This window comes from Ambystoma mexicanum, chromosome 9 (assembly GCF_040938575.1).
Source record: "Ambystoma mexicanum isolate Mex_15411 chromosome 9, UKY_AmexF1_1, whole genome shotgun sequence".
NCBI classification, from domain to species: domain Eukaryota; kingdom Metazoa; phylum Chordata; class Amphibia; order Caudata; family Ambystomatidae; genus Ambystoma; species Ambystoma mexicanum.
Genome location: NC_090931.1, coordinates 958,224,268 through 958,251,584, shown reverse-complemented (window position 1 = coordinate 958,251,584; position 27,317 = coordinate 958,224,268). Strand labels below are relative to the sequence as shown.

At 46.9% G+C, this 27,317-nt stretch overlaps 1 protein-coding gene across 1 annotated transcript in view; it reads left to right on the top strand.

Annotated features, from left to right (window-relative positions):
- PPIG (peptidylprolyl isomerase G) overlaps window positions 1–27,317 on the top strand; it is a 776,344-nt gene that overhangs the window by 213,993 nt on the left and 535,034 nt on the right. The window contains exon 7 of the mRNA XM_069616162.1: window positions 18,092–18,179. Within this exon, the coding sequence (XP_069472263.1) occupies window positions 18,092–18,179 (88 nt within the window). The remainder of the gene's footprint in view (window positions 1–18,091; window positions 18,180–27,317) is intronic.

The following is a 27,317-nucleotide window of genomic DNA, read 5'->3' as shown; positions in this document are numbered from 1 at the left end:
AGGCGTTGGTGGCCTCGGATCCTTATACTACTTTTGATAAGGACAAGGTGGTGCTTAGAACTCGGCCTGCATTCTTACCCAAGGTTGTCTCCTCTTTCCACCTGAGTGAGGAGATAACGTTCTTTGCGGATCCGAAGGATGATGCTCAGAGGGTGCTGCACTGTCTAGATGTCGGGTGCGCTCTACAATTCTACCTTGACGGGACCTCACCTTCGGGGGGCAAAGCCGTGTTGTCAGGCCGCCAAGGCTTCCATAGCTAGGTGGATGGTTACGCCATCAAGGAGGCGTATGAGAGGCAGCAAAAACCTCTTCCAGTGAACATGCATGCCAATGCAATCGGAGCTAAGGCCACGGCTGTCGCGTACCGAAGGCACGTGCCGTGGTAGGTGATCAGCAAGTCTGCTACGTGGGATATGCCCTCGGCCTTCTGCAAGCACTACTGCTTGGATGCTGGCTCCCGGTTGTTCGCAGCATTTGGTTAGGCAGTGTTAAGGAACTTGTTTTCTTAAGAGAGCACCTCTCTACATTCAGTTGTAATCGCCCATGCAGTATGGAGGAAGGGGGACGGGATGTAGTAATTACAAGTTATTCACCATAGTGACTATCGTACACCTAGTTCATAGTCCCCTTTGCTCCATATGTCCCAACCTCCACCCCCCCTGCCCCCCTTATAGAACTAGTGTCATTAGGCAATGTTAATATTGGCGACGCGTCAAAGGGGACTGAGGAGTGGTGCTGGTGGGCAGAGTCAGGGCAGCGCATGCTTCCAGGGCTATGCCCCCGCGCGCATCTAAATTTAAAGGGAAGATCATTTTCTTGGTGAAAAATATTCCATCTCCCGTCCCTAGCGAGGGACGCCGATGTAGTATGGAGGAAAGGGGACTATGGACTAGGACTAAGTTAGTCACTACGGTGAGCAACTTATAATTTCTTGATTACCTTAGAATTGTGTTCCACTATTCTGAAATGTAATGTTTGTGTAACTTAATCATTTCTGAGAGAAGAATAAATTGTATATTGCAGAGTACTTATAACAGTGTTGGTATGACTAAAATAAAATATTCCTGAAACAGAATAATTAACATGGCATATTAACAATAGGGCCTGCTCACCTTGAATTGCATACCATCAATCGAAATATCTACTAATGTGGTTTTACTCCCCATGAATAACATACTGCCATTCTAAATGTGTATCACTAGGTTTTACTCGCCTTGAACTTCATACTGCTATTCTAAATACGGTTCATACTTTTGTTAGCATACCATGAGTAGTGTTGGTTTTTATAATTGTTACATAATAGTACATACCTTTCTAAAGATTTCTCTTTGCCTATGTGTATATAAAATAAAAAAATTATTTTACAATACATACGTGTATCAGTGTTTCTTTGGACCATATGTATGCTACAAGTTCTTTGTACCTATCTACAGCCCTCTCTCCCACCTAAGATAAGCCTGACTGCTCTGTCAACACTGCCATATGATGCAGTGTATGATGCAGTGTAGGTCTATACAAAGAGTTGAAGTTTGCTGTATTGCTTAAAGTATAGTTTTATAAAGCCCCTTGGGTGGACTTCAGAAAAACTGTCGTAACAACCCTGAGCCGTTCTCCGATGGATGCACCGATAGAAGGCAGCGGACCAGCGGAAGGCACTTTGCAGCCTACCGACCACAAGTCTGCTGTGCTTCGACACCTGCGTCTAGCGCAAGCTGAAAAAACAAACAGGTGCCAGTTGACATGCCATCAAGTCCTGCAACGGGTGGCTGGCGACTGCTGAAACAAGCTAAATCTCACAAGACACATTCTAGTAAGTAGAAACACACAGAAAAGTCTCAGGGAAACACCAAAGAGACACCATCTGTTCCACAGAAGGTAACAGAATATTCTGAAGCTACCTCCCCATTGTCTCAATCACTTCATAAAACGAGGCCAAGGGAAGACCCAGAAGCAATTGTGTTCTCTCTGCTAGAGATCCCTAAAACATGTTTCCAGGACACTATGGATAAAGTTTCCTACTTTGTCACGTTGCTGGAACATTGCCCAATTAAACAGAAAACACTACATTTAGAAATGGCACAACCCTTAACTAAATCTCCAAAGCACCAGACCTCTCCCATGCATGCTATTGTCGACATTACTGAACAGCCCAATCATGACACACAAAGCTCTCATGATTCCATTTTCTATCAGGATCAAGGGGAGCGAGATCAGGAAGCATGGTATGATGATCCAGAGGATCCCACTGAGTTATGATCAAGATGATGCAGACATCACATTATAGACCTTCCTGATGTTACACCGGAGGGTGGTCACACTTTCCTAATTGACGATCAGCTTTTGTTTAATGACCTTGGGATCCAAACCATTTTAATATCCAAATTCGAACAGTAAAAAACACTGATTTTGTGGACGGGATTTTCACTGAGGAAAGCAGTCAGCAAAGCTATTCCTCCTCTGCACTCAATTAAACAGTTGCTCCATCGTTAGTTACATATTCACTAACTTGTGCAATCAACCCCAGGATAGAAATTGGCTAGGCAGCACCACTAGACCCACTTGACATTAGAGGGCATGTAAAGTCTGATTAGCTTGTCACCACTACAAGGAAAAGAGCGGGTGTGGCACTGTCAAACACCGAAGCACCACCCAACAAGGAGTGCAAAAGATGATCTGCCCTAAGCAAAGGAGTGACCCCTTTTGGGGCCTATTTAACTCGCATAGCGAACACCTATGTAATGGTATCTAATACTAAAACAACTTGATTATGTTCTTGAACCAGTTCCTAATTACTCCGTTTCTAATGAAGGGAAACAAGTACCCAGACATATTTTTACAAATATATTCTTGATTCAGCAGACCTCTGACAGAATCTTAGTTGAAGGCACCTTGCTCAAACACCATTCATGGCTTTCGAATTTAGGCTTCAAGCCTGAAACACAGGCAACCCTAATAAACATGACTCTGTCCTCTTTGGGAAGGCAGTGGATGATCAGCTAGAAACCACAAAGAAGGAACTGAAACCTTGAAGACACTAGGGCAGATTTCAAATGAACCCTTCATTTATCAGGGCACTTCTATACTCTGTGTTAATTTCAGAGCCAGGGGTACACAAGGGCCTCACACTGTGGTGTTGAAGCCACTTAATCCTCATGGTTCAATCCTCAGAACCAATCTACCTCTTTTCAAACCAGTCAACAGCGGTTTTAGAAGAAGAAAAGGTTGGGGCAGAGTTGCAGCCTCTATAGGCTCTGCTGTCCCCTCCAGCAAATGACGTTCCAGTCCAGGTACCCTCCTATGTTTCCTCAATAGGGGGCTGCATAACGCTTTTCATCCACGCATGGGAGGGGATAACATCAGATCAGTAGGTGAAATCGGCTGTGGCCAGGGGATATTTAATACATTTCCTAGAAAGATCTTGCCACCATCCTCATGGATCAATAAGAACGTCTCCAGAATATCACTTGATTTTAGAAGAAGGGATTCTGACACTGCTACAGAACGGAGCGATAGAGCTGGTTCCACTTCTAGAGGAAAACACATGTATTCATTCAGTGCACTTCATACAGCAACTCCAACTCTTAGTATAAGGCTGTACCACCTGAGATGTTGGTAGCAGTGACAGAGCAGCCAGGCTTATCTTAGGAGGGAGAGAAGGCTGTAGATGGGTACAAAGAAATTGTAGCATACATATGGTCGAAAGAAATATCAATACACTGATGGATTGTAAAAATAATGGTTTATTATATATATATATATAGATATATATATATATAGATATATATATATATATAGATATATATATATATAGATATATATATATATATATAGATATATATATAGATAGATATATAGATATATATATATATATATAGATAGATATATATATAGATAGATAGATATATATATATAGATAGATATATATAGATAGATAGATAGATATATATATATAGATAGATAGATATATATATATATATAGATATATATATATAGATATATATATATATCTAATCATATATAATCTCATTTATAACGGGCCTGTACACAAGTGTTTCAAGGCGTGCCAAGGCAAGGGGGGAACACGGGGAAGACAGACAACAATCTTACTTGGCCAGTTGACATTGAGATCACGCAGGTGCAGGGGAGAGGGAAGGGGAAAAGCTCAGGGGATGGGGGGGCAGTGCAGTACATAGGATAACAGTAATAAAGACAAAAGTGCAGCCAGCTGGTGGCAAGTGCAATGGTAAGGGCAGACATTGGGTGTCAAGTGCTGGTAGGGGGCTGTAGGGATACAGAAACAGTCCCCAAGTGCAAGGGTTGCCAGGGGTGCAGTGCAGGTGTGCAACTGGCGGGGAGGGGACCTGGGCCCGAGATCAGAGGGTAGCCAGTTAACCAGTGCAGTTTCAGCCAGGCGATCAGCAGGGGAGAGGAGAAGAGAAAGCAGAAGCAAAGAGGAAGGTCTTGAGGTGCTTCCGAAAATGGTTCTCATAAAGTTTCAGAGGTAGCGAGGCTGTTCCAGAGGGAGGCCCCAGCAGAAGAAAGATCTGCCACCAACTCGCTGCTTGGAGAAGCGACTTACCCTGAGGGAGTTGGAGGCGGATGAGCGATTAGCTCGAGAAGGTAGATATTTAGGAAGAGAGAGTTGAAGGTATTGAGGCCCCAATCCCCAGAACGCTTTGTGGACAATGCAGATCGTTTTGAATTTATACGTTTGAGGCTTGTGGATCTGCTTAGATCGCATGCTATGCATAGGCAGACATATAGTAGTGAACTCGAAAAGGGTCGTCGACAGTGTGTGCCAATAATACTATCCCTAGTGTGACGTCCCCTGTACCCATGGTCCTTCATTCGTCGAGGTCCCTCAGATTGTTTTTTTTCTGCCCTCATAGTCTGACGCAAGTTGCAGAGTTCTTTCTTCTGGTTAACGCCTTTAACTGTACAAGTTTAAATGTAGGCTTTCTTTCCTTTTCGACTGCCGTACACCGCAAGATCTTCGGCGCCCGCTCTCGGGGACTGATTCTTTGTCGGCGACGACTGCTTCAACCGTCTCAACGCACTTACTGCGGCCTACCTAGGCCAATACAGGCCTCGGCCCTTCACAGTAGGGAGAGTGGGGGAGGTCATAATTTCTTTCTTTTGGAGAAGGCCCATTTCCCTCTTCCCTTTTCATCGCCGAGCTGCCATCTCTTTATTGTGGAAAAAACACCATTTAAATTTTGCCCTTATTGTAACCGGAAGTTTCCCTGTACGGACTCGCACAAGGTGTGTAACTTCTGCCTTACCAGGGACCATCCCGCAAAGCAGTGCAAGTTCTGGAAACTTTTTCGGCCCAAGACACTAAAGGACTGGAAGACTAAGCGCTGGGCCCATCACGCGATGCAGACCAAGGCCGCCATGGATGTGGAGGAAGCCTCCAGCGATGTCTGTGTCCTAAGTGACGCAGAGGGCGATAGGGACCAGACTGGTTCCTGCGTGCGAGCCCCTGACTCCAACAGGCAGGCTGATAGTTCTGCTACAGAGAACACCTGGCAACTCAAGCACCCACACTGCATGCATCACTGAACACACCCACATCGCTGACAGTCGGCCACTTCGTTTACCGATGAGCCACATGTGATGTCGAAGAGAAGGTCTGAAAAGTCCCTGTCTTCTGGGCCATCGTGTTTGCCACATGAGAGGGCCCCCAAAACAGACGCTTAAGTCTGTGTCCGACACTGCAAGCAAATCGGACAAATACTCGAGTACTGGCGACCGCTCGTCGAAAGACGCGCTGACCGCCCTTTCTAACAGTTCCAAAATGAGAGCACATGTTAAACACATCCCAGGCACACTCCTCAAAAGCAATACGTTGAAGCACACAATCTTCGACCCCCTATCCTCAAATCCCTATTTCAAAGGATAAAGGATACTCTGCCCCTAGTGACACCCTTTCATGGGCAATGCTCCACAAACAACCCTCTAGATCAGAGGCATTCCTTATCCCCTGTTCCTACAGGTGTCACAAGCTCCACACAATGGAGCCCTGAACAGTTTGATAGAGTAATGAGGAGAATGTCTAGCTTTGTTTGTTTTGATTAACCGCCCTCTCAAGGGGAGACAGCTAAAAGCAGCCTGCCACCAAAAGAACCCGTCTGGACACTGCCCAGCCTAGTACCTCGGAAAACATTCCTGCAGACATATACTGCATTGATACTTCAGGCTTACAGGACGCTGGTTCAATAGCAGACCAAGGGGACCTAGATGACACAGACCAATATTATGATGATGATGTTTATATCTTACAATCTCTGGACCATCATGACCAACCAGTGGTGAGTCCCCTGTGGATAATCCGCTTCAGTATAATTGGCTCCTCTTACAAGCTGCAGAACATTTTCAAATGGATACCCAGGAGGCACAAGTCAACAAGGACTTTGTAGAGGACATCCTTGGGGATGAAAGATCTGCAGCTGTCATGACCCCAAAGACCCCCAAAACCCCAGTTGGTAGCATTGGGGGTATCTGGTCTGTGAGAATGGCTGCATGGCGCAGGAACGGGCTGCTGCCAGTGCTTTAGGCAAATTGCCCCATCCAAAATGGCCCCCGGGTTGGATCATTCAGGAGGATCCAACATGGACCCTAGAGGGCCACAGTACAAGTATCATGATGGTCTAGTGGTGCTGGATGGGCCCAGTGCTATATAAACCTGCCCTAGGCCACACCCAGTGCTTAGCGTTTTCTCTGGCTGGGATCCAGCGTGACGCTTGCCTGTCACGGACCCGGCGTTCTATGCTAGTCTTCAGCGTTCCTGAAATCCAGCGCTTCACTACGTGTCAGACTCCAAGAGCCCACCGGTTTACCTGATACTCACCGTGACTTCCCTGGAACTCCTCCAACATCGCAGGATCAGCATTGCTCGTCTGCTTCGTCCACTGGATTTCTCCCGCGGGTCTGCATCCAGGTACACCCGCTGCTCCTGAAAAAACCAAGAACACTGGTTTAAGCGACAAACTGTCCACGCTTCCCATACCCCTCCCACCATCCTCACACTACTTACTTCAACAACTCGTTTCTCCACGCATCGGGTCCAGTGGCTTTCCGTATACGGTTGCAGGCCTACTCCACAGGCATATATAGATCTGAGAAAAGAACAAGAAAAAGGGGTTGGACATTCAACAGCAGAACTAAAAGGCACGCGGGCATTCCGCTCACATACCCCTGCTGGGCCAAGGAGACCTCACCAGAGCGGAGTGGTGCCCATAAATAAACACTCTGGTGCCTACAGATAACGAGATATTCTGTGGCTACAAATAAGACAATCCTAAGGCGGACTGGTGCGTCGTAGCAGGCCTGGGCCACCATAACACAGTGAAGAAACTGGGTAGAGACTGCAGAGCCGCCGTGACCCAGTGAAGGAACTGGGATTGACATTTTTTCTACAACACACCCGGAAGGTTCCCAAAAGACTTGGCAATACAGGGGCGCCCCGGCACCTTATTCATCCAGGCCTCTCCCACCTCTCTGATCACTGGGTGACTAAACCTGCAGCGGGCAGGGTGAAGGGAGTGTTCTGGGCAGCGACAAGGACTGGAGATCTCCGATAGACCGGACCAGGCACTCCTGCAGGGCCCCAGAGGCAAGCGTTACAGCAGCACAGTTCATACCACTCCTGCAGTCAATCCAAAGCCACATTTAACCTTCATTACTTACCCCAACCTTACAAGGGCAGTTAACCCTCGTATTGAGAAGATGTTCAGACCAGCCCCAACTGACCCATTATACAGCAGGGGTCAATTAAAGCCTGAGCGGGCACCCCTAAGCCTCTACCTAAGCCCTTCCTGACCAGGAGAACAAGAAAATATATACTCTGGGCAGGAAAGTAGCTTGCGCGGCTGCCCACCAAGTAAGGATAGCCAATAACACCATGCTCTTGGCAAGTTATAATTGCCACATGGGACAAGATCTCACAACCAATCGACTGTCCCAGGACCCCTTAAATAGCAGCTTTTAAAAACAGTAGCTGAGGGTAAGCCGGTGGCAAGTTGGATCCTAAATAATCTGGATGCAACAAATAATGCATGCCGTATAGTAGCTGAGGGTACCCTCATTAAGCACCATGCATGGCTACGACAATCCGGTTTTAAACTAGAAACCCAAGTCACCCTGCTAAATATGCGGATTGAACCAAACGCCTTATTTGGGATGGCAGTCGAGGATGTACTGGAAAGTGCTAGGAGCATGAAACCCTCAAGTCCCTAGGACAACAGACTCTTTTGTGCAGAGAGGTGCATTTAATACACAGTTTTCGAGGACAGAACTCCCAGCGGTCCTTTAACTATAACCAGGGCGGACCAGCTTCATCTTGGGGTTCCTCATCGGGGCAATCCTTCCAACAAAATATTCAAAGGGGACACAAAAGGTCTAGAAATAGAGGCAAATCCTCCTCCAACAGAGGCTCCACCCCACCAAAGCAATGACTACCCACTCCAGATCACCTCCCATGCTTCTCCAGTAGGTCGCATTTGTCATTTTACCCATGCATGGGAGGGGATTACGTCCGACAAGTGGGTACTTGCCACCGTGGCGGGAGGCTATTGCATAGAACAGTCACCACCCAACCACCCGGCAAGACAAAATGCAGGAGGAACAGCGCATTCTGCTAGAAGAGGTCAAAGCACTGCTGGCAAAGGACGCCATAGAGATCGTCCCGCAAACCAGGTAAACAAGGGTATCCAATGCATTTCCTTGTTCCAAAGAAAGACCTTACAACGCGCCCTGTCCAAGACCGGCGCCCTGTAAACATATGTCAAGCCACAAGTTGTGCATGACATTGCTACAAGAAGTAATCCCACTGCTAAAACAAGGGCACTACATGGCAACATTGCACATGAAAGATGTATACTTTCATATTTCAATGTTCCCAGCGCATCAAAAATTCCTGCGCTTCAGGATAGCAAATCAACACCACCAATTCAAAGTGCTACCCTTTGGTATAGCCTCCGCTCCAAGGGTATTCACCAAGGTATTGGCGATAGTGGCGGCGCACTTACGCAGACAATCAATCGGAGTGTACCCTTATCTGGATGACTGGCTGATAACTGGGGTTTCCTCCCAAATTTGCACGCAAACTACCCAAAGAATAATCAACCTTCTGTTCCAATTGGGGGTTCTCAATCAACGTGAAAAAATCAATCCTGTGTTCCTAATCAAACCAAACAGTTCCTAGGAGCTATCATAAAGACAAGAGAGGGGCTAGTCTTCCCCTCAAAGGAAAAAGTCCAAAACATACTGCTGCAAACACCTAATTATCTGGCCGGTCGCCAAATAACCAAGGCAATTTGCCTGCTCAGGATGATGGCTTCATGCGTTTATCTGTTTCCACATGCACGGTTGTGCATGCGCCCAATGCAAGAGTGGTTAGTGAAACGGTGGTCTCGGCAAGAGGTCAGTGGGACAATCTAGTGGCTGTTTCACTAAACATAGTACAAGCACTTTGCTTGTGGTCAAAGGAAAGTCTGTTAAAAGGGAAACCCTTTAACAATCCTCCAGCACAAGCGATAATTAAAACAGACCCATCACTTACCAGATGGGGAGCCCATTACCTGTGCCACACAGCGCATGGCACGTGGACACAAATAACAGCACAAAACCACATCAACCTCCTAGAACTACTGGCAGTGCTCAAAGCCCTGCAAGCTTTTCAACCACATCTAACAGGCCAAACCGTGCAAGTCCTCACAGACCGTACCACTGCCATCTATTAAATAAATAAGCTGGGAGGCATGCACACTCAAGTCTGTTCAGGCTATCCCAGAAAATGTGGAAGTGGGCACTCAGGCAGAACATGTTCCTAGTGTCTCCACGTTCCAGGGGAACACAATTCTCGAGCAGATTCTCTAAGCAGAGCTCCTCCTACCCGAAGAACACGAGTGGCAACTCAACTGAGGAATTCTAGACAAGATCTTCTCCCTCTTGGGGTTATCCTCCTTTAGACTTGTTTGCCACAAGCCTAAACGCACAGGGTCCAGATTTTACATCCAGGCATCCTCAACCCAAATCCAAGGGGAATGCCCTATGGATGTGCTGGTCAGGGAAATTTGTTTACACTTTTCCACCAACACCACTCCTGAGCAGGATGGTGCACATGATGCACCAGGAACAAGCAACTATATGCCTGGTTGCTCCCATTTGGGCAAGACCACCGTGGTTTCCACATCTGATCAGACTGGCGATGTACAACCCAATCAAACTCCCGTGCCCCCACAACATGCGTTCCCAGCACAGGGGGGGACAACACTCCACCCATACCCTCAATCTATAAACTTAGCAGCTTGGCTCCTAAAGTCATTTAAACATTTAAAGCTACCTCACCATGCACTGCTACTTCAACAAATGGAGAAGATGTGTAATATGGTGCCAATCGAAGGATGTAAACCCTATTGAATGTACTCCTTCACACATTCATCACTACATGCTCCACTTACTAGATTCTGGCCTAGTATTTAACTCCATCAAAGTTCACCTAGCGGCTCTATTCGCGTTTACCACTTCACAGAATCAGGTGTCCTGATGGAAAGTCCTTGTTAAGGCTTTCATGTAGGGAGTAAAGAGTCTACCCCTCCACCCCATTTCCAACCCGCCTCCAGGTTGGGATCTCAATGTGGTACTCTCAAAGCTCATGGGTCCTCCGTTCGAGCCCATGCACAAATCCAGCCTTAAACGCCTAAAGTACAAGACAGCTTTTCTGGTAGCCATCATCTCCATAAGAAGGGTTAGTGAGCTACAGGCTTTGTCAGTGCAAGACCCTTTCTTTGTTGTCCACAAAGACAAGTTGGTATTAAGAACACACCGTAGATTTTCACCTCAATACATAGCCAAGTTCCAGGTTAACCAATCCATTGAACTACCCTCTTTCTTTCAAAAACCTTCAAGCTCAGCTGAGCAAAACCTCCATACACTGGATGTAAGGACGGCGTTTCTGTACTACGTAAACAAACCAAAACCGCTAAGGAAAATAGATCAACTGTTTGTCTACATAGCACCTGGCAGAGAAGGTGATCACGTTTCAAAGAATGCCATCTCCAGATGGATAGTGAGATGCATACATCTCTGCTACTCCCTATCAAACAAGATTTTGCCTTTCACACCAAGAGCTCCCTCTACCAGAGGTACAGGAGCTACTCTGGCTTTTATTGCAAACTTCCCTCATTCAGCCATTTGCAAAGCAGCTACATGGAGCTGCTCGAGGCTTGTGGAACACCGCGGAAGGCTCCAGGTAGCTGGAGATGCCACACAAGACAGTGGGAGACCCGAACACAACCGGAGAGTGGCCACCAGCACACTGCAGCTACTAGGGTAGCTAAGGCCAGGGTTAGGGAGACCTAGAGAACACTAGAAACGCAAAGTGAAATAAGCACTAACATATGTAAAACTTTGCCGTCGTGGTCTGGGACCCACATTGGGAGAACGCATCCCGAAGAGCATTAAGAGGAAATGCAAACTTTGCATTTACAGTTGACACTCACAGACCTTGGCATTGGAGTAAAACAAGGCTGTGGCATCAAGAAACATCAGATAAAGAAAACGATGATTTTGCCCAAGCAAAGGGGGTCTGGGACCCGTGCTGGAGAGATGCACCCCGACCAGTGACAAAAGTCCAATGCAAAGCTAACGTGCAGCAGTGACACTCGGAGACCTTGGCAGGAGAGTAAACTGTGGTTGTGGGTGGAAGTGAAACCAGAGAGGACAGTGGGAAATGTGTTGACTACTCCATTTGGCAGGAGAGTGGACCTAGAAGGGTGTATTGAGAAAACCGGGCCAGAGACCCTCAGCAGTCTGGGAGAGAAAGCCAGGTTATTCTTCCTCGTTGCAGAACCCTTGGGAGTCTGGTCTGCTCACAAAGGATCTGGGATCTTCAGTAGGGCTTGGAAAAGGAGTCCAGGCCGTTCTTCCTTGTCGCAGGGCCTTGGAGGCAGGTCTGATAAACCTAGTTAAGGACATATCTTGAGCATTGAAGAGACGGAAAACACTTAGAAAAAGCTGAAAAGACTCAGGGGGTGTGGGGGGAATGAGGGGGAGGGTTCTGGGGTGTGAAGGGAAGCAACTCCTTGAGTCTTGTGAAACTTTTATTTGCTTTTCTACACCTTTTTGGAACTTTTGTTTTGATCCTCAGGTCAGCAGCCAAAAGACATTTCCCTTGTCACATATCAACTTTAGTTTGTGAGGTCTAGGTTAGGATTTGGACACAGGGCAGCAAACTTTACCTTGGAAATTCTGACTGTTTCATTAGCTAGTTTTGTTGAGGCAGGGAAATCCCTCTTAGAGGTAGGGTTAGTGAGGATTTCCTCCAACCACCCCTCCTCCCATTTTTGTTAAGAAGTCTTGCAATGAACAGGCCACCATTGTGTTCGCCTCTTACTCCTAGACCCTCACACGAAGTACCCAGGAGTTGCACAGCACCTACTATGATGAAGAGCGAAGGCACCAGCGGAGTCCCCAAGGTAAGACGACGGCTGCTCCGGTTTGGGTATCTGGCTTTGGTGAATGGATGAAGAACCTTTGGCGGGAGCAGATGGCCAGACTTGGTCACAGGGATGCCCAGCAGATCTTTGTGGCACTTGGTTGTGGCGGCCCGACACAGGCTTTGAATCGACGGTTGTCACCCGGCAGACTTTCTTCCTTCTCTGTCCTCCACTCTTCTGAGGGGACTTCTACGTCATGATGGCGTCTCTGTAGGCTTAGGAAGATGCCCACATGTTTGCAGCCGGAACTGCACTTCATGAGATGATGCACCACAGCAGTTCCAGAGATCCCAGGGTATTCAGGTTTATTAGGCCTGGAAGGTTGCAGCACTTCATGGGATGGCTCAAACTGCAGATGGCCTCGAGACTGGTTAGGCCCACCAGTACAAGGGAGGAAGTCGCCCAGTTTGGATCTTCCCTGTCGCTGCAAAGAAAGTGCTGGAGCTGCAGTAGTCACTCGGTCTTGAATCTTCTTCTCTTCCTCCTCCTCCTTTCTCGTTTTCACCTCCTCGTTTTCCTTCTGTCTTCTCCTTCTCGTCTTCCTTCCCCTCCTTCTGCTTTTTCTTTTCCTCCCCCTTCTCTTCCCTTCCCCCCCTTCTCTTCCCTTCCCCCCTTCTCTTCCCTTCCCCCCCTTCTCTTCCCTTCCCCCCCTTCTCTTCCCTTCCCCCCTTCTCTTCCCTTCCCCCCTTCTCTTCCCTTCCCCCCTTCTCTTCCCTTTCCCCCCCTTCTCTTCCCTTTCCCCCCCTTCTCTTCCCTTTTCCCCCCCTTCTCTTCCCTTTTCCCCCCTTCTCTTCCCTTTTCCCCCCTTCTCTTCCCTTTTCCCCCCTTCTCTTCCCTTTTCCCCCTTCTCTTCCCTTTCCCCCCTTCTCTTCCCTTTCCCCCCTTCTCTTCCCTTTCCCCCTTCTCTTCCCTTTCCCCCCTTCTCTTCCCTTTCCCCCCCTTCTCTTCCCTTTCCCCCCCTTCTCTTCCCGTTCCCCCCTTCTCTTCCCGTTCCCCCCTTCTCTTCCCGTTTCCCCCCTTCTCTTCCCTTTTCCCCCTTCTCTTCCCCTTTCCCCCCTTCTCTTCCCCCCCTTCTCTTCCCCCCTTCTCTCCCCCCCTTCTCTTCCCCCCCTTCTCTTCCCCCCCTTCTCTTCCCCCCCCTTCTCTTCCCCCCTTCTCTTCCCCCCTTCTCTTCCCCCCCTTCTCTTCCCCCCCTTCTCTTCCCCCCCTTCTCTTCCCCCCCCTTCTCTTCCCCCCCTTCTCTTCCCCCCCTTCTCTTCCCCCCCCTTCTCTTCCCCCCCTTCTCTTCCCCCCCTTCTCTTCCCCCCCTTCTCTTCCCCCCCTTCTCTTCCCCCCCTTCTCTTCCCCCCCTTCTCTTCCCCCCCTTCTCTTCCCCCCCTTCTCTTCCCCCCCTTTTCTTCCCCCCCTTTTCTTCCCCCCTTCTCTTCCCTTTTTCTCCCTTCTCTTTCCCCCTCCTTTTCCTCCATGCAGGAAAACTGGCTAAGCCCACCAATCACCAGGCATGTATTCATTCAATTTTGGGGGGTGACTGTCCTTTGGGGACAGCCAGCCTCCAAACGCAAACTGGTTCCAAGCAGGCACACTGCAGGACAAAGTCCAGGGGACTTTTGGTCACCTACCCCACTTCCTGTCCTCTCAGGCACTCCGGGAACCTTGGCAGGCTTTCGTAGGGAAGCCCGCCAAAGACAAAAGACCTACCGAGACCTCCCCCACCCACCCAGGCAGGTTGAGGAAGGTTTAAGTAACAGGGTGTAGAAAAGTACAGCCACCGTTTTAGGCAAATGGTGACCCTTGTGGTCTCCTACTGCAGCTGCGAAGGCAGCCTGCGACAAAGGTCCACAGAAAGCTGTGCAACAAGGTACACTGACAACAGCCTGCCAGATGAACTTGTAACAGTGACTAAAAGCTACTGGAATGGTGGGAAAAGGGAGACGATGTTTCCTGTCGGCACTTCACATAAGGTCACAAAATAAAATAAAGGAGGGACAAAAGGGTGTCTCCTTTCCTTGGTAAAATGTGTTAACAAAGGTAAAATAAATAGGAAAGTTCAAGGAGCTTCCAGCAATACTGCACATAAAGTGCTGTGTGCTGCAGTAATGAACTGTAGGTGCCAGAAAACATGGTAAAAACGGTCCCCAAGGTTAGAGTGAGTGTGGATAAAGGTTTCCACTCACTCAGGAGAATCGGACCAACAATCCAATAGTCCATCAAAAATGCTGGGTGACTCGCAGAGTGGGGGATAATTTCACTCAAGAAGGAAAATCATCCTAACATTACCCTAATAACTGTAAGGGTAAGACTGGGACGAAGGGAATGTGTCCCTTCTCAAGAGGGAGCCACACCCTTTGGGACTAGGGACACTTCCTAGGGGACAGGGCACGTGTTATCCCACCGGTGGGGACCCCTCCTTTGGGAACAAGTAATCTTTAAGTAAGGATTTTATTACTCCTTCACTTACTTTAAACCCTGAAGTATTTGTTGGTTACACGGGAATTGCACAGAGCAATGATGTCCAAGGCCCCTTTAAAGTGTAGGGCTTGGTTTCTGAACTGTATTTGTTACCACCTGTTTCAAGACCGGAAACCAATGGAAACTTCCTTTCCATTCCAGGGAGAGACATAAAGGGGGGAGAGGGGGGCAGGGAAAGGAGGACGACTTTTTCTCACTTATGTATTTTTGATCTGATTTGGAGTCTGACAAACTCCATAGGCATCTACATTTGTATGGTGGCACACAGTACCTTATGTGGAGTGCTGAGTGGTTACTTAGTAGCCCCTTGTTTTATGCTCTCATGTAACATTTTTTGTTACCCTCACTAGTTTTAATGGCTGGTGGCAGTGGTTTAATTTTCCTACCATTGTGCTTTTCTGCCGCAGGCTGAATCCTCAGCTGCAGTATAGCACCCAAGGGTGACCATTTCATCAAAATGGCCCCGGTCTTCTTTTTTTGCCATTTTCTGTTTATGGGGTCTTTCTTAGGTTTTACTCTGTGGGTCGAGGCTGAGTTGAGCCCTTTGTTCGTTTTGTCTTGGCCAACATCCTGTGCTTTTGTTGTTCTAATAATGGTTGGATTAGGATCGGTTGGTTTGCCCAGTGGACTGATCTTGATCTGGACTCTCACTGATGAGCATCTTAATTTTGATAGGTAGGGAGCAACCTTAGCATAGGGAAAGATGGGATTTTTCACCTTTCATTTAATATCAGCAGTGAGATGGAAAATCAGTCTATTTTTCTGACCCCATACTGTTTATATGTTTTATAGTTGGAGTGTTGGGTTAAATTACCTGCTTGATTCATGTTTCTAGTGTGTTTTTGGGCCTATTATAAATCTAGTATTTTTGTACTTACCTGTCCAAGGCTATAGGTATACTTTTTATCCTTTACACATTTTACATGGTGAGATCAGCACACACCAGCTTATGTGGAGTGCCGAGTGGGTCATGTAGTATCCCCTTTCTCACTGCTTCTGTAACAGTTCTGTTCCAGTGACAAACATACCTGAATGGATGGTAACAGTGGACTTGTTCTACCCACTTTTGCTTGATTCTTACTCGCAGACTGTGTTCACAGCCACCGTAATGTGCAGAAGAGCCACCATTGACCCAGAAGGGTGACTGTATTCTCTTTTCGCCATGTCTTGTGTGCTTGTCCTTTCTTGGTCCTCCTTCTGCGGTGCTGGGTGGGGGAGGTCCAGGCTTGACTTTTGCCTTTGTCTGGAATCCATTTTGAAGCCTGCAGATGCTCCGGTGTCTCTCTAAAGACAGGAAACGAGGGAGAAGTCCAAAAATATGCAGTTTTGTCTTCTGGCATGCCTGCCTGTAACGTGTTCTGACGGGGAGGCTGGCTGTCCTAAAAGGACATGAGTGCTGATTGTCTGGGTTGCTGGATAAATGGCTTGGATCCTGAGGCTCAGGACTAGTTGACCACTGGAGCTGAATCCCATGAGGAAGAATAAGCGAAGACTCCTGTAGTTACTTCCAGCGACCTGAGATGCCTTCTGAGTGACTGCTGCTGTGCTGACCCTTTCTTCCACGCGACAGGGGAGACCTTTAGAGGATGTCTCCTTCCCTTGGACTGGTGGGACCTATCAGTTTTGTTACAACCTGCATTTCGAGCCATCCCATGAAGAGCTGTGACTTTCCAGGGCTCTAAACCACCAATGCCCTGGAACATCAAACCGCAGTGCTGTGTATAGTCTTCTGAAGAAAACATTTTCCTGAAACTTTGGTGGACTTCTACTGGCTCTCCAGAAGCAAAATTCCATTCCTTGAAGGCCCTCACCAGAGTGCTGGACTGAGAAAGCGAGGCGAATTGTTCAGACAACAACCGTTCTTCATTGGCATCCTGAAAAGGGTGCCAAAATCGGAGCCGCGAGAAGCAACTAAGAATCCTTTGCTTGGAGCTTGTCCACTAGATTGCTGCAGAATACCTACCAGTGTCCTCTTGTCTGAAGACCAAAAATACAGTGACTGGGTCCTGTAGCTGCTGCATCGTGAGGGCCTCTGCCTGCATCAACATCTTCACTGCTGAGGTACCAAGACACTTGAGGTAATATTTGCCTAGAGTCTTTCTGTTGCTTCTGTGGGGGTAGGGAGGTCATTTGTGTGGTTGGTAATTCACCCATACACGTTTGCACAGGCCTAATGCTGGAACGCAATCAGGGAGCCTTCTCTGAAGTCCCTGAAGCCTTTTACCCACAAAAACTGTTACTTGTTGCTGAATATTTCCACAGGCACTCTTGACGTTCTACACCTTATGCCTTGCCTTTTTGACCTCCAATCTGACCCTGAAAGACTTAATAACTAGATAGGGATGGACTACTAAGGCAATATGCTCTGTAAAAAGATTGAAAAGTAACTTACCTTATGTTGGTGTTGGTTTGGTCATAAGTATCAAACAAATTATAATGAAGTTATTACTTTTTCAATTGCATACTGCCCTTCTGAAAAGTAATTGCCAAGTTCTTACTTGCCTTTGAATTATGTCAACTATTCTAAAAAATAACTACCAAGATTGCTACAAAGTGGTTTTACTTAACTTGAATTGCATACTGACATTCTATAAGTCTTGTTCATTGTTTATTTACCAGAAATGTTGTATTGGTTTTTATACTGTTTGTTTATGATAGTACTTACCTTTCTAAAGAATTCTCTTTGCCTGTATATATAATATAAACCATTAGTTTTAAATGGCCCATAGTGTGTCTAAACGTTTCTTTCGACCGTATTTATGCTACACATTCTTTGTACCTTTGTACATCCCTCCCTCCTAAGATAAGCTTGGCTGCCCTGCCATTGTTACCATTACCTTGAGTGGTACAGGCCTATAATAGAAGTTGCAGCTCTGTATACCAAGTATAGAGACTTATAAAGTCCTGAATGGTGGACTTTCGAAAGACTCCTTAATATTCATCTTAACACAGATTAAGATTCACAATAAGTTGTGGAGATCACTCTTCTGCTGTGACGCATGCACTTCCGTTACATAACATTTGAAATGGTGTTGTGTGAGGCCGCAATTTAAAATGTACTTTGGGAAATTAACAATATTACTCTTCATGCTAATGGTAATTGAGTACTTGTTGTTTTCTAGATGAGAGCTTTTCTATGAAGCACAACAAGGAATTCCTGCTGTCAATGGCCAACAGAGGAAAGGACACCAATGGTTCACAATTCTTCATGTAAGCTTTGTGTTCTTGAACTGTTGTAATGTTTATTATTCTACTTTGGTAAATGAGGTCATGTTGAAATCTGTTTTATTATGCTTACTAAAAATAGTTATTTCAAAGGTCTTTCATACAGGTAGTGCAAAGTCAAGTAGCATAGACCTTACCTTAGTTGTATAATACAGTATGCATCTCCTTGTATACCTGGCCAGAGCACCTGTAAAGAGGTCATGGGTAATGGCAGTAACCAGAAATCAAAAAGGATGGGGCGGCAGTATCCCTTACAGGATATGCCACCTGAGCCCTTCTGAACAGTCCAATGAAGTGGTGACACAATCTACCCCACTTATCCCTAATATAGTAGAAAAAGGAAATCCCTTACAAAAGATGTGCACTGTGTTTTAGAGAGCATGCTAGATAAAGAAAAACAATTTCAAAGTAGGCTATGCAAACAACTTCGTGGATAAATGGCTTGAAGGCACATGCACTCATGAACTTTAACAAACTACTTGTCCAGCCTCCCCAGAATCACTTTTCAACATCCTGAACCATTTACTCCTATTTTTCTCCCTGTGGCAATTTTGGAACTAAATATTTTCATGCTTAGTGGAAGGTCAGATGGATTTCCAAAATCCATCCTCTGGATTTTGGGAGGCCCCCTTTTATGGTGAACAGTAAAGACACTAAAGTCTAGCCAAACCCATTCAAGGTAGGTAGCAGAGGGGTAAGGCTTAGATTAATTGATATTTTATTTCTATCGCGCTCGTACACAAGTGATTTAGGAGGGGGCGTGAGAGTGCTCTAGGGCTGCGAGTCCACACAGAGCAACACTAATAATTCCAGTTGAACAGATCGGCACACAAATATACATTGCTTTTGTAAGGCCTTTAACATACACACTAAGCAGTAAAACCTAGGCAAATATTGTCGCACACTTGCTATGAGATACCTAGATACGTTCACTTGCGAAAGATAGAAAAACATATAATTCAAAACAAGTGCAAATAGGGTAAGTAGTCGGATGCATAGAATACGGTTGGCGCACTTCATTGTAACACTAACTCCCTAGCACTTAGTAAGTCCAGCCCTAAGATGGTTTGGGAACTTGTGCCCTAAAGTCATAAGTTCCAAAATTATACTTTTTATGTAGATTAACTATGTGACTGGATGGTGCCATTGGTTGCTACTCAAAGTAAAGTTCAAGTTAGTAGCTCTCTCAATCCCACTATTCGAATGGATTGTGTCCTTCCACGTATTTATCATCTTATGATATTCGTATCCTGCCAGCTTTGCTTCTTTGGGAAAAAAAAAATTTGGCAGAGAGCTCTCTGCACAAGGTCGTGGCATCTGTCCTTCGATGGGCTCCATACCGTGTCAACATCACCATCAGTATAAATGGATTGTGCTGCGCCCGTTGGCTTCATTTCCGTTTTTCCGATTGCTTCGCTCTCGAACGGCGCGCTTTGAAATTTTCTTCAGAAATGGTAATCTTCTTCCACCCCTTCTACTCCCAAGACGGGGTTCAGAAAATGTATAGACTGCGGATCAAAAATGTTGATTACAGATCCTCACCACGTTTGTCTTTGGTGCCTAGGTTCAGACTATCGAACCGGCAACTGTGGCTCCTGTCAGTTGATGACGGAGAAGGCGCTTCGTGAGAGGAAAGGTAAACTGGCAGTGGGGCGGGAAGCTTCGAAGGCCTTGTCAAAAAAACATAGGAAATCGAGCGATCCGAAAGAATCGGATCGCCGTAAACATTCTAAGAGGTCTCGATCACGCAGTAGATGGACGCTCTTTATCTTCCTCTTCAAAGAAGGTTAAGGGGAAACGTAGATCTCCCTCCTCTTCCTCTGATACCTCTACCGAATTCGTGTGATGTCCGACTAAGTCGGATTCCCCAAGAAAATGGGATGAATTTAGAAGTAAGATGAAGGTCTTTGAGAATGCGGCCTGGACCCCCCCCCGCCCTCCCCCCTCAAAGAAGCCTCAAAAGAGCCAGACCCTGGGCGCTCCATTGGACGACACAAGGAAGTCGGGAACTACTGTGGAACGATCCAGTAGTAAAGGTGAACCTCGAAAAATATCGAGTCGCTGTCAAATCATTGAAGATTCATCGGTGACGACGGCTTCGACTTCGAAGCCAAAGGCGTTTTCAACACCTTGTCGAAGATGTCATTGGTGTATTCGAAAACTCCTTCGATACCATCGAAGATTCCGTCGACCCAAACTCCAGTACAGGAAAGGATATTTACTCCTTTACCTAAGTCAGACTTCTTTAAGTCTGTCTTTAATATTTGAAGAAAGTTTCTCTGAGGAAGTAGAAGTTTCTCCTTTTGGAGTACAGTATGGTACCAGAGAGGTCCCAGAAGAATTAATTGATCCAGAATCGAAAATGAGACCTGTGTGACACCCTTCACTCAGCTAGTGGCATTGATACGTCACCAGAGCTAGAGTTTACAAAACCAGTCCCTGCAGAACATGCAGATTCAGGGCACAGGAGTCTAATGAATAGGGTTGTTGAATGGGGTAGAGCCACAGCCACATTTGATCAGGATGATATGACTGATATACTTGACCAGGGCCCCCCGAAGGACCCAGTTCTCCCCTTCCATAGGGCACTTCAGAGAACAGTAGGAAAAAACTGGGAAGTTCCACTGTTGCTGCAGTCAACAGTAATTTTCCAAAGAAGTACAGAACTTTTAGTTCTGACCCTGATTATATAAGTAGGCATCCCACGCCAGAAAGTCTGGTTATTCAGGCTGCAACTTTGTCAAGACAGACAGCCTATCCATTTATCCCCCTGGATAGAGAGGATAAGAAGTTGGATGCTTGGGCCTGTAAGGTCTTTACCCCGGGTCGCATCGCTCTCCAGTCAACTGATGTCACCTGTACCCTGGCCAGGTTTACCCATACCCTGTGGGACTACATTTCGGCGGCGGCTGAACATATTCCGGAAGACCAGAAAAGGGAAGGCTTCCTGAATATTGTCAAAGACTGAAAGGAGACAATGGGGGAATGACTCCAGTCTGGACTGGACACGGCTTATAGTATCAGCAGATCCATGGCTGCAAGCACAGTGTTATGCAGATTTGCGTGGTTGAGGAAGTCAGGGTTTGCACCAGACGTGTAGGCCAGGCTACTCAACATGCCTTTTGATGGCTTGAGGCTGTTTGGTAGTAAAGCTGATGAAAGCTTAGAAAAATTAGACCTCAAAAGCGACGGCTAAATCTTAGCGCCTCTATGCGACAGCCTCAGAAACCATATTCGGGCTCATCTTCCTGGAGAGGTTGTTCTTTTTGGTACTGCTACCTCTTTTGGTAGAGGAAGAGGACAGACCATACAAAGAGGCAAAAGAAATGTTGCTCGTGGTGGACGAGGAAGAAGTGCAAAAATGGCATCTTTGCCCTCAGCCGCTCCTGCAGCTGCCTCCAAGTCACTCCGTGGCCTTATCACACAAAACCCTAGTGGGAGGCAGAATCTCTCAGCATCTGAAGGAATGGTGGGGCATTACTTCAGGTGCTTGGGCACTGGAGACAGTAGCTCAAGGTTACTGCCTTCCCTTTCTAGAAAGGCCTCTGGACCATCCACCGGGAACCAACTCTGTCAAAATTCCATATCCAGGAAATCTTAACCCTGCTAGAGAAAGGTGCAATAGAACATGTACCTGTAGCGGAGAGGAACAAGGGTTGGTACTCCCCTTACTTATCCCAAAGAAGGACAGAGGATTGAGACCACCCCTTGGACTTAAGAAACTTTAACAAGTTCTTCAGGAAGGACTAGTTCAAGATGGTAACCCTTTCTCAGATCCTTCAGGCTCTCCAACGCCGAGACTGGTTTGCATCATTGGACCTTCAGGATGCTTACTTTCATGTGCCAATCCATCCCAAGCACAAAGTACCTGAGGTTAGCGGTTGGCGGTTCTTGCTATCAGTTTCGAGTTCTGCCATTCGGGCTAACCTCCGCTCTAAGGGTTTTCACCAAACTGATGGCAGTTGTCACCGAGTCTCAGGAGAAGAGGGATTCACGTCTACCCCTACCTGGACGATTGTTTGATCAGATCGCGTTCTCCCGAACAAGCTCAGGAACATCTGTCGATCACCTGTCGCTTCCTTCACAAACTGGGCTTCTCAATTTCAAGAAGTCTCGCATGATACCATCCCAAAAACTCCAGTTTATCGGGGCAGTCTTGGATACTTCCTCGGGCAAAGTCTCGCCTCCCGAGGTGAGAGCTCTTCACGTTCTGCAGATGGTAACAAAGTTCCTGAATGCCCAGCGTCTACCGGCCTTCGATTTTCTGAGGTTGCTCAGCCTCATGGCATCCTGCATTTTTCTGGTGCCACAGGCTCGACTGAGGATGAGATCTCTTCAAGGGCCCTCAGAACTCAGTGGTCCCAGTTCTCAGGGAGTATGTCGGATCTTCTGCAAGTCCTGAGCACAGTTGCTCAGGATCTACTCTGGTGGGCTTGCAACAATATCCTCAAGGGAGAATCTTTTTGGCAACCATGGCCGGAGATAACAGTATTGACGGACGCCTCACTTATAGGGTGGGGAGCCCACAGCAACGATCTGACAATCAGCAGTCGTTGGTCTCCATCGGAGTACAAACTACACATCAACTTTTTGGAGCTGAGGGCAATCAGACTAGCGCTGAAGGCCTTCCTGCCCTCTGTACAGGGAAAGAATGTCCTGATAATGACGGACAACACAGTGGCCAGGTACTATCTCAACAAGAGAGGAGGCGTAGGATCACTACTACTGTGCAGAGAGGCTATGCAGCTTCGGTTCTGGGCAATACGAGAGGGAGTTCACCTAGCCAGAGAGCAGAACACGGCGGCAGATGCTCTGAGCAGGCAGAGCAGTCTCCCACGAGTGGGAGCTAGTTCAGGAAGTCCTTCTGGAGATCTCTGCCCTTTGGGGAACGCCTCAAGTGGATTTGTGACCGCGGTCAACCAGAAGTGCGAACAGTTCTGTTCAAGGGAATTTCCCCCAAGAGGACCTCTAGGAGACGTGTTTGTGAGGGATTGGAAGTTCCCACTTCTGTACGGGTTTCCTCCAGTCCCTGTGATTCTTCATGTAATCAGGAGGTTGAGAAATTTCAGGAAAACCATGATCCTAATTGCCCCGGATTGGGCCAGGAAGACTTGGTACCCGGACCTTCTGGACATGTCCATCTGCTCTCCAATACGTCTTCCGCAAAGAGGATCTTCTCTTGCAAGAGGAAGGTCGGGTTCTCCATCCAGAGATCAAAACACTCAACCTTAACGCAAGGTTTCTGAGAGGTTGAGATACAAGGATTGGGATCTTCCGGATTACGTAATGGAGATCTTGCTTTCGGCCAGAAGGCCAGCAACAAAATCCTTGTACCGGGGTCGTTGGAACAAGTTCAGTAACTGGTGCAAAGATAAGGATGTGGACCCTTTTCAATGTGACACCCCAATGTTGCTTTCTTTCCTATTGCATCTAGCCAATCAGGGGCTCCAGATTGGGACAATTAAAGGATATCTAGCTGCCATGTCCATTTTCAAGCGCTCCTCGGAAGAGGTTTCCTACTTCAAAATTCCATTAATAATTTAATTCCTGAAAGGGCTTACTAATGTGTACCCTCCAGTCACCCTTCATGTCCCAATTTGGGATTTAAATCTGGTACTTAAGTTTCTAACTTGTATACCTTTTGAGCCTCTGCACTCCTGTCTTTTGAGGCTTTTAAAAATAAAAACTGTCCTTCTTGTGGCCTTAACATCAGCCCGCAGGGTTAGTGATCTACAGGCTCTCTCATGTAAACCTCCATATACTACTTTTTACAAGGTTAAACCCTCTTTCTTACCAAAAGTAGTTTCTGACTTCCACTTGTCACAAAAAATCATATTACCAACATTCTATCCTCCTCCTAATTTGGGCAAAGAAGAGGAGTGATTGCATAGATTGGACCCTAAAAGGGCTTTCAGTTTTTACATTTCAAGAATGTTAAAATTGCGTCAGGGTGACATACTTTTTTTGTAGGTTATACGGGCCATAATTTGGGATTAGCAGTGACAAAACTATATTCCGCTGGATCATTCTGGCTATAATTGAGTACTACAGATTGGCGGGAAAGGACCCACCAGATGGGCTTCAAGCCCATTCCACTAGGGGGATGGTGTTATATTTAAAGTCAACTTTCTCATCCAGGAGCCGAGAAACTCACAGAAAAGTCCTACCTGAATCTTGATACAAACTCTCAGCCTGTCCGATGTCTTCCCATCCGACTTTGAGGAGGGTAGGATTTACCTGAGTCTCCCTCTGCGCACCAGCCAAAACGCCAGAGCCCATTGAGAATCCCAGGGAAACCCGAAGGGAAAAAATCCTGATGGGAGCTGCTTGGGTTCGTGGAATCCTGAAAGCAGCCTTCTTAATATCTGGACTGGAGCGTATGGATCCTTGCTGTAGATGTCCTGCTTCCTTCTAGCCTTTGCCGGACTCGGGTTCTCGTAGAAAACTGAACGAGGGAATACAAGAAAAAGAAGTAGCCGTGATAGAAGTTGCCTCCCCTGCATCCTCTTAAACAGGAATCTTCCCCACACCCCTGGGAGATGACTGTTATTCCGTTTGGTCCGGACGTGGAGATAAGGCGTGGGAAAGGACTGTGAAGATATCAATGAGAAGGAAGGTAAACACAATTACTTAATGATCCGGCCGGATGAGTCTGAATGATTCTTTCAGATAAAGCTACAAATTCCTACCGGAGATCTCGATACATTCCTGGACTCGGAGGATAGATGACTCCAGTAACGCGGGATCCGGAAGTAAGTGACAAGATATAGGCTGCGGTCTGATTCTGCAAAAGTAAAGAATGAGTGGTGACCCGGAAAGGAAAGAATGACGGGATGCTAGTTCGAGGGAGAAATGGGAGGAGCCTAAGCTTACTGCAGTGTCTGAAAGCATCTAACAGAGTGGCAATCGCCGGGGAATAGAGGTGAGATTAGAACTGTCGAAATGACGGCAGATATGGAATGTAAAGAATAAAGGTTGGCAGGAATGTCGGTGTCAAGAGTAATCCTCGTAAAATGAATACTAGGCGAAGTCACGAAACGTGGCTGGACTCCTAAGAGAGTAGCAACGTGATGTGTACTGAATCTGTCTCCCAGATATACCGTGCAAGCAGATGTGGGCAGAGTCTCCACCCGACCTTGCGATTCAGAAAACACTAGACTGCTGCTGACGGTCATAGAAGGCACTTTCCCGATTCGGTACGCTCTCGAATCGTTAACTGATTGAAAGCTGGAAATATTTGTCACAGATGGCTACTTCTGTGGCTCTGAAGAGGTGAGTCCCCGCAGGAGGTATTTGTTCAGCTGCAACATGGGCATCGATGCATACCATCATCAAGCATTATTGCTTAGATGCCTCTTCTTCCAATTAAGGTTTATTTGCCAAGGCGGTACTTCATTCCGTCCATGAGAAAAATAATTAGTACTCCCACCTCCAAAAGGACCACTGCTATGGTAGCTATCATAAGATGAGGAATACGTGGGAGGACACAATCCATTTGAAGAACAAGTTACTTACCAACTGTAATGTTATTTCGACTGGATGTTCCTCCCACGTATTCCTCATCGCCCCTCCATCTTACCCCGCAGTACAGTTTACGTTAGACCCTTCGTGAGAGGGAAGATTAACTATCAGTCATGAGGCATGCCTGGGTGTTCCTCGAATATTTCCTTGAAAAAATAGAACTGAAGCCAACGGGTGCGGCACAAGCTATTTATACTGATGGTGACGTTGACACGGTACGGAGTTCTAGGGACATCAACGCCAAGACCTCGTACACAGCGCCCTCTGCTGAGAAAATGTTTTGCCGAAGCAGCAAAGCTGACAGGGTACGAATATCACAACATGAGGAATACGTGGGAGGAACGTCCAGTCGAAAGAACGTTACAGTTGGTAAGTAACTTGTTCTTTTAGGATAGGTCTAGGAATGGATCCTTTATCAGATCACCAGCCAGCTAACTCTGGAAAGAGATAGGTACAGGACTTTACACCGATGTAAACCTATGGAGGACGGGGGGGGGGGAGAAGCTGGTAGGTTAACTTCCCCCCCCCTAACTCAGATTTCGCTAGAGACCACTGCTGAGGTTCCATATTCTGTTGGGGGAAATGTTCTTCCGTGCTTTGTCTGGCCGAGGGAGGCCGAAGGGTCGCGTGCGCAGTGGTCACTTTCGGATGCAGGATTTAGTTTTGGTCGGTCTCAGTGCTTGAATCTCTGTTCCAGGCACCTTCCAGCTGAACACCCTTTGGGCGAAATGAAGATGACCAATGTGGAGCAGGCAACTTTAGGACCGCTTCAGAGAGTAAAGAAGACTGATTGTAATGGGAATCACTATGATCAGGCGGCAACAGGTAGTCTTTAAAGGAGAAGTTCCAGCATGGTTTCTGTTGATGCAAGAAGGCTGAAGAGGCAGGCGCATGTGTCTTGTCAAGCAGAAGATCCTCTAAGTTCCAAGGATGCAATCAGAATGGTGACTGCAGCAAAGTAGCCCTGCAGAGAGCTTGTAAGTACATTGGTTGGTCTAGAGACACTTTAGAAGGCACAGGTCCTCTAGCAGGGGTTGAGACCGGTTGTTGCCACTCATCAACTTGTTGAAACACAGACAAGGGTGTTCTTGGGATCAGGCAGAGGAGCAGGTCTTCACCAGGGCTTCACTGTACTTGACACTGGTCGGTTTCAAAGGTTGTCCACGTCTGAACTTCTTCAAAGGGGTCTTGGCTCCAACGATTCAACAGGAGTACTTTTATCCAAGATATGGACTGTAAGCTTGTCTTCCACCAATGCTAAGGATCTGCATCATTCAAACTGGTAGTGGCTATCCAATATTGGATAGCCGCTGGCCACACAATCTGCCCTGCAGCAGACTTTCAGGCACCAGGAGGTTGACTGGGACCAGTCAGTCCCACCCCCCACCTACGGCCAAACACAGACCACCCCTTAGCCAGCGAAAGCAGTAGCTTTCCCCAAGACAGGGCATTCCATAGAAGGCAATTCAAGTCATAAGAAGGCAGGAAGAATGCCAAACAACAATATGGCCAACAGACAGTGTTCGGGTAGATTTTCATTGTTATGCATAATCTCTTACACCACATGTGAGTCCCACGTCATTTTTTTGCTGGATTGGTGGA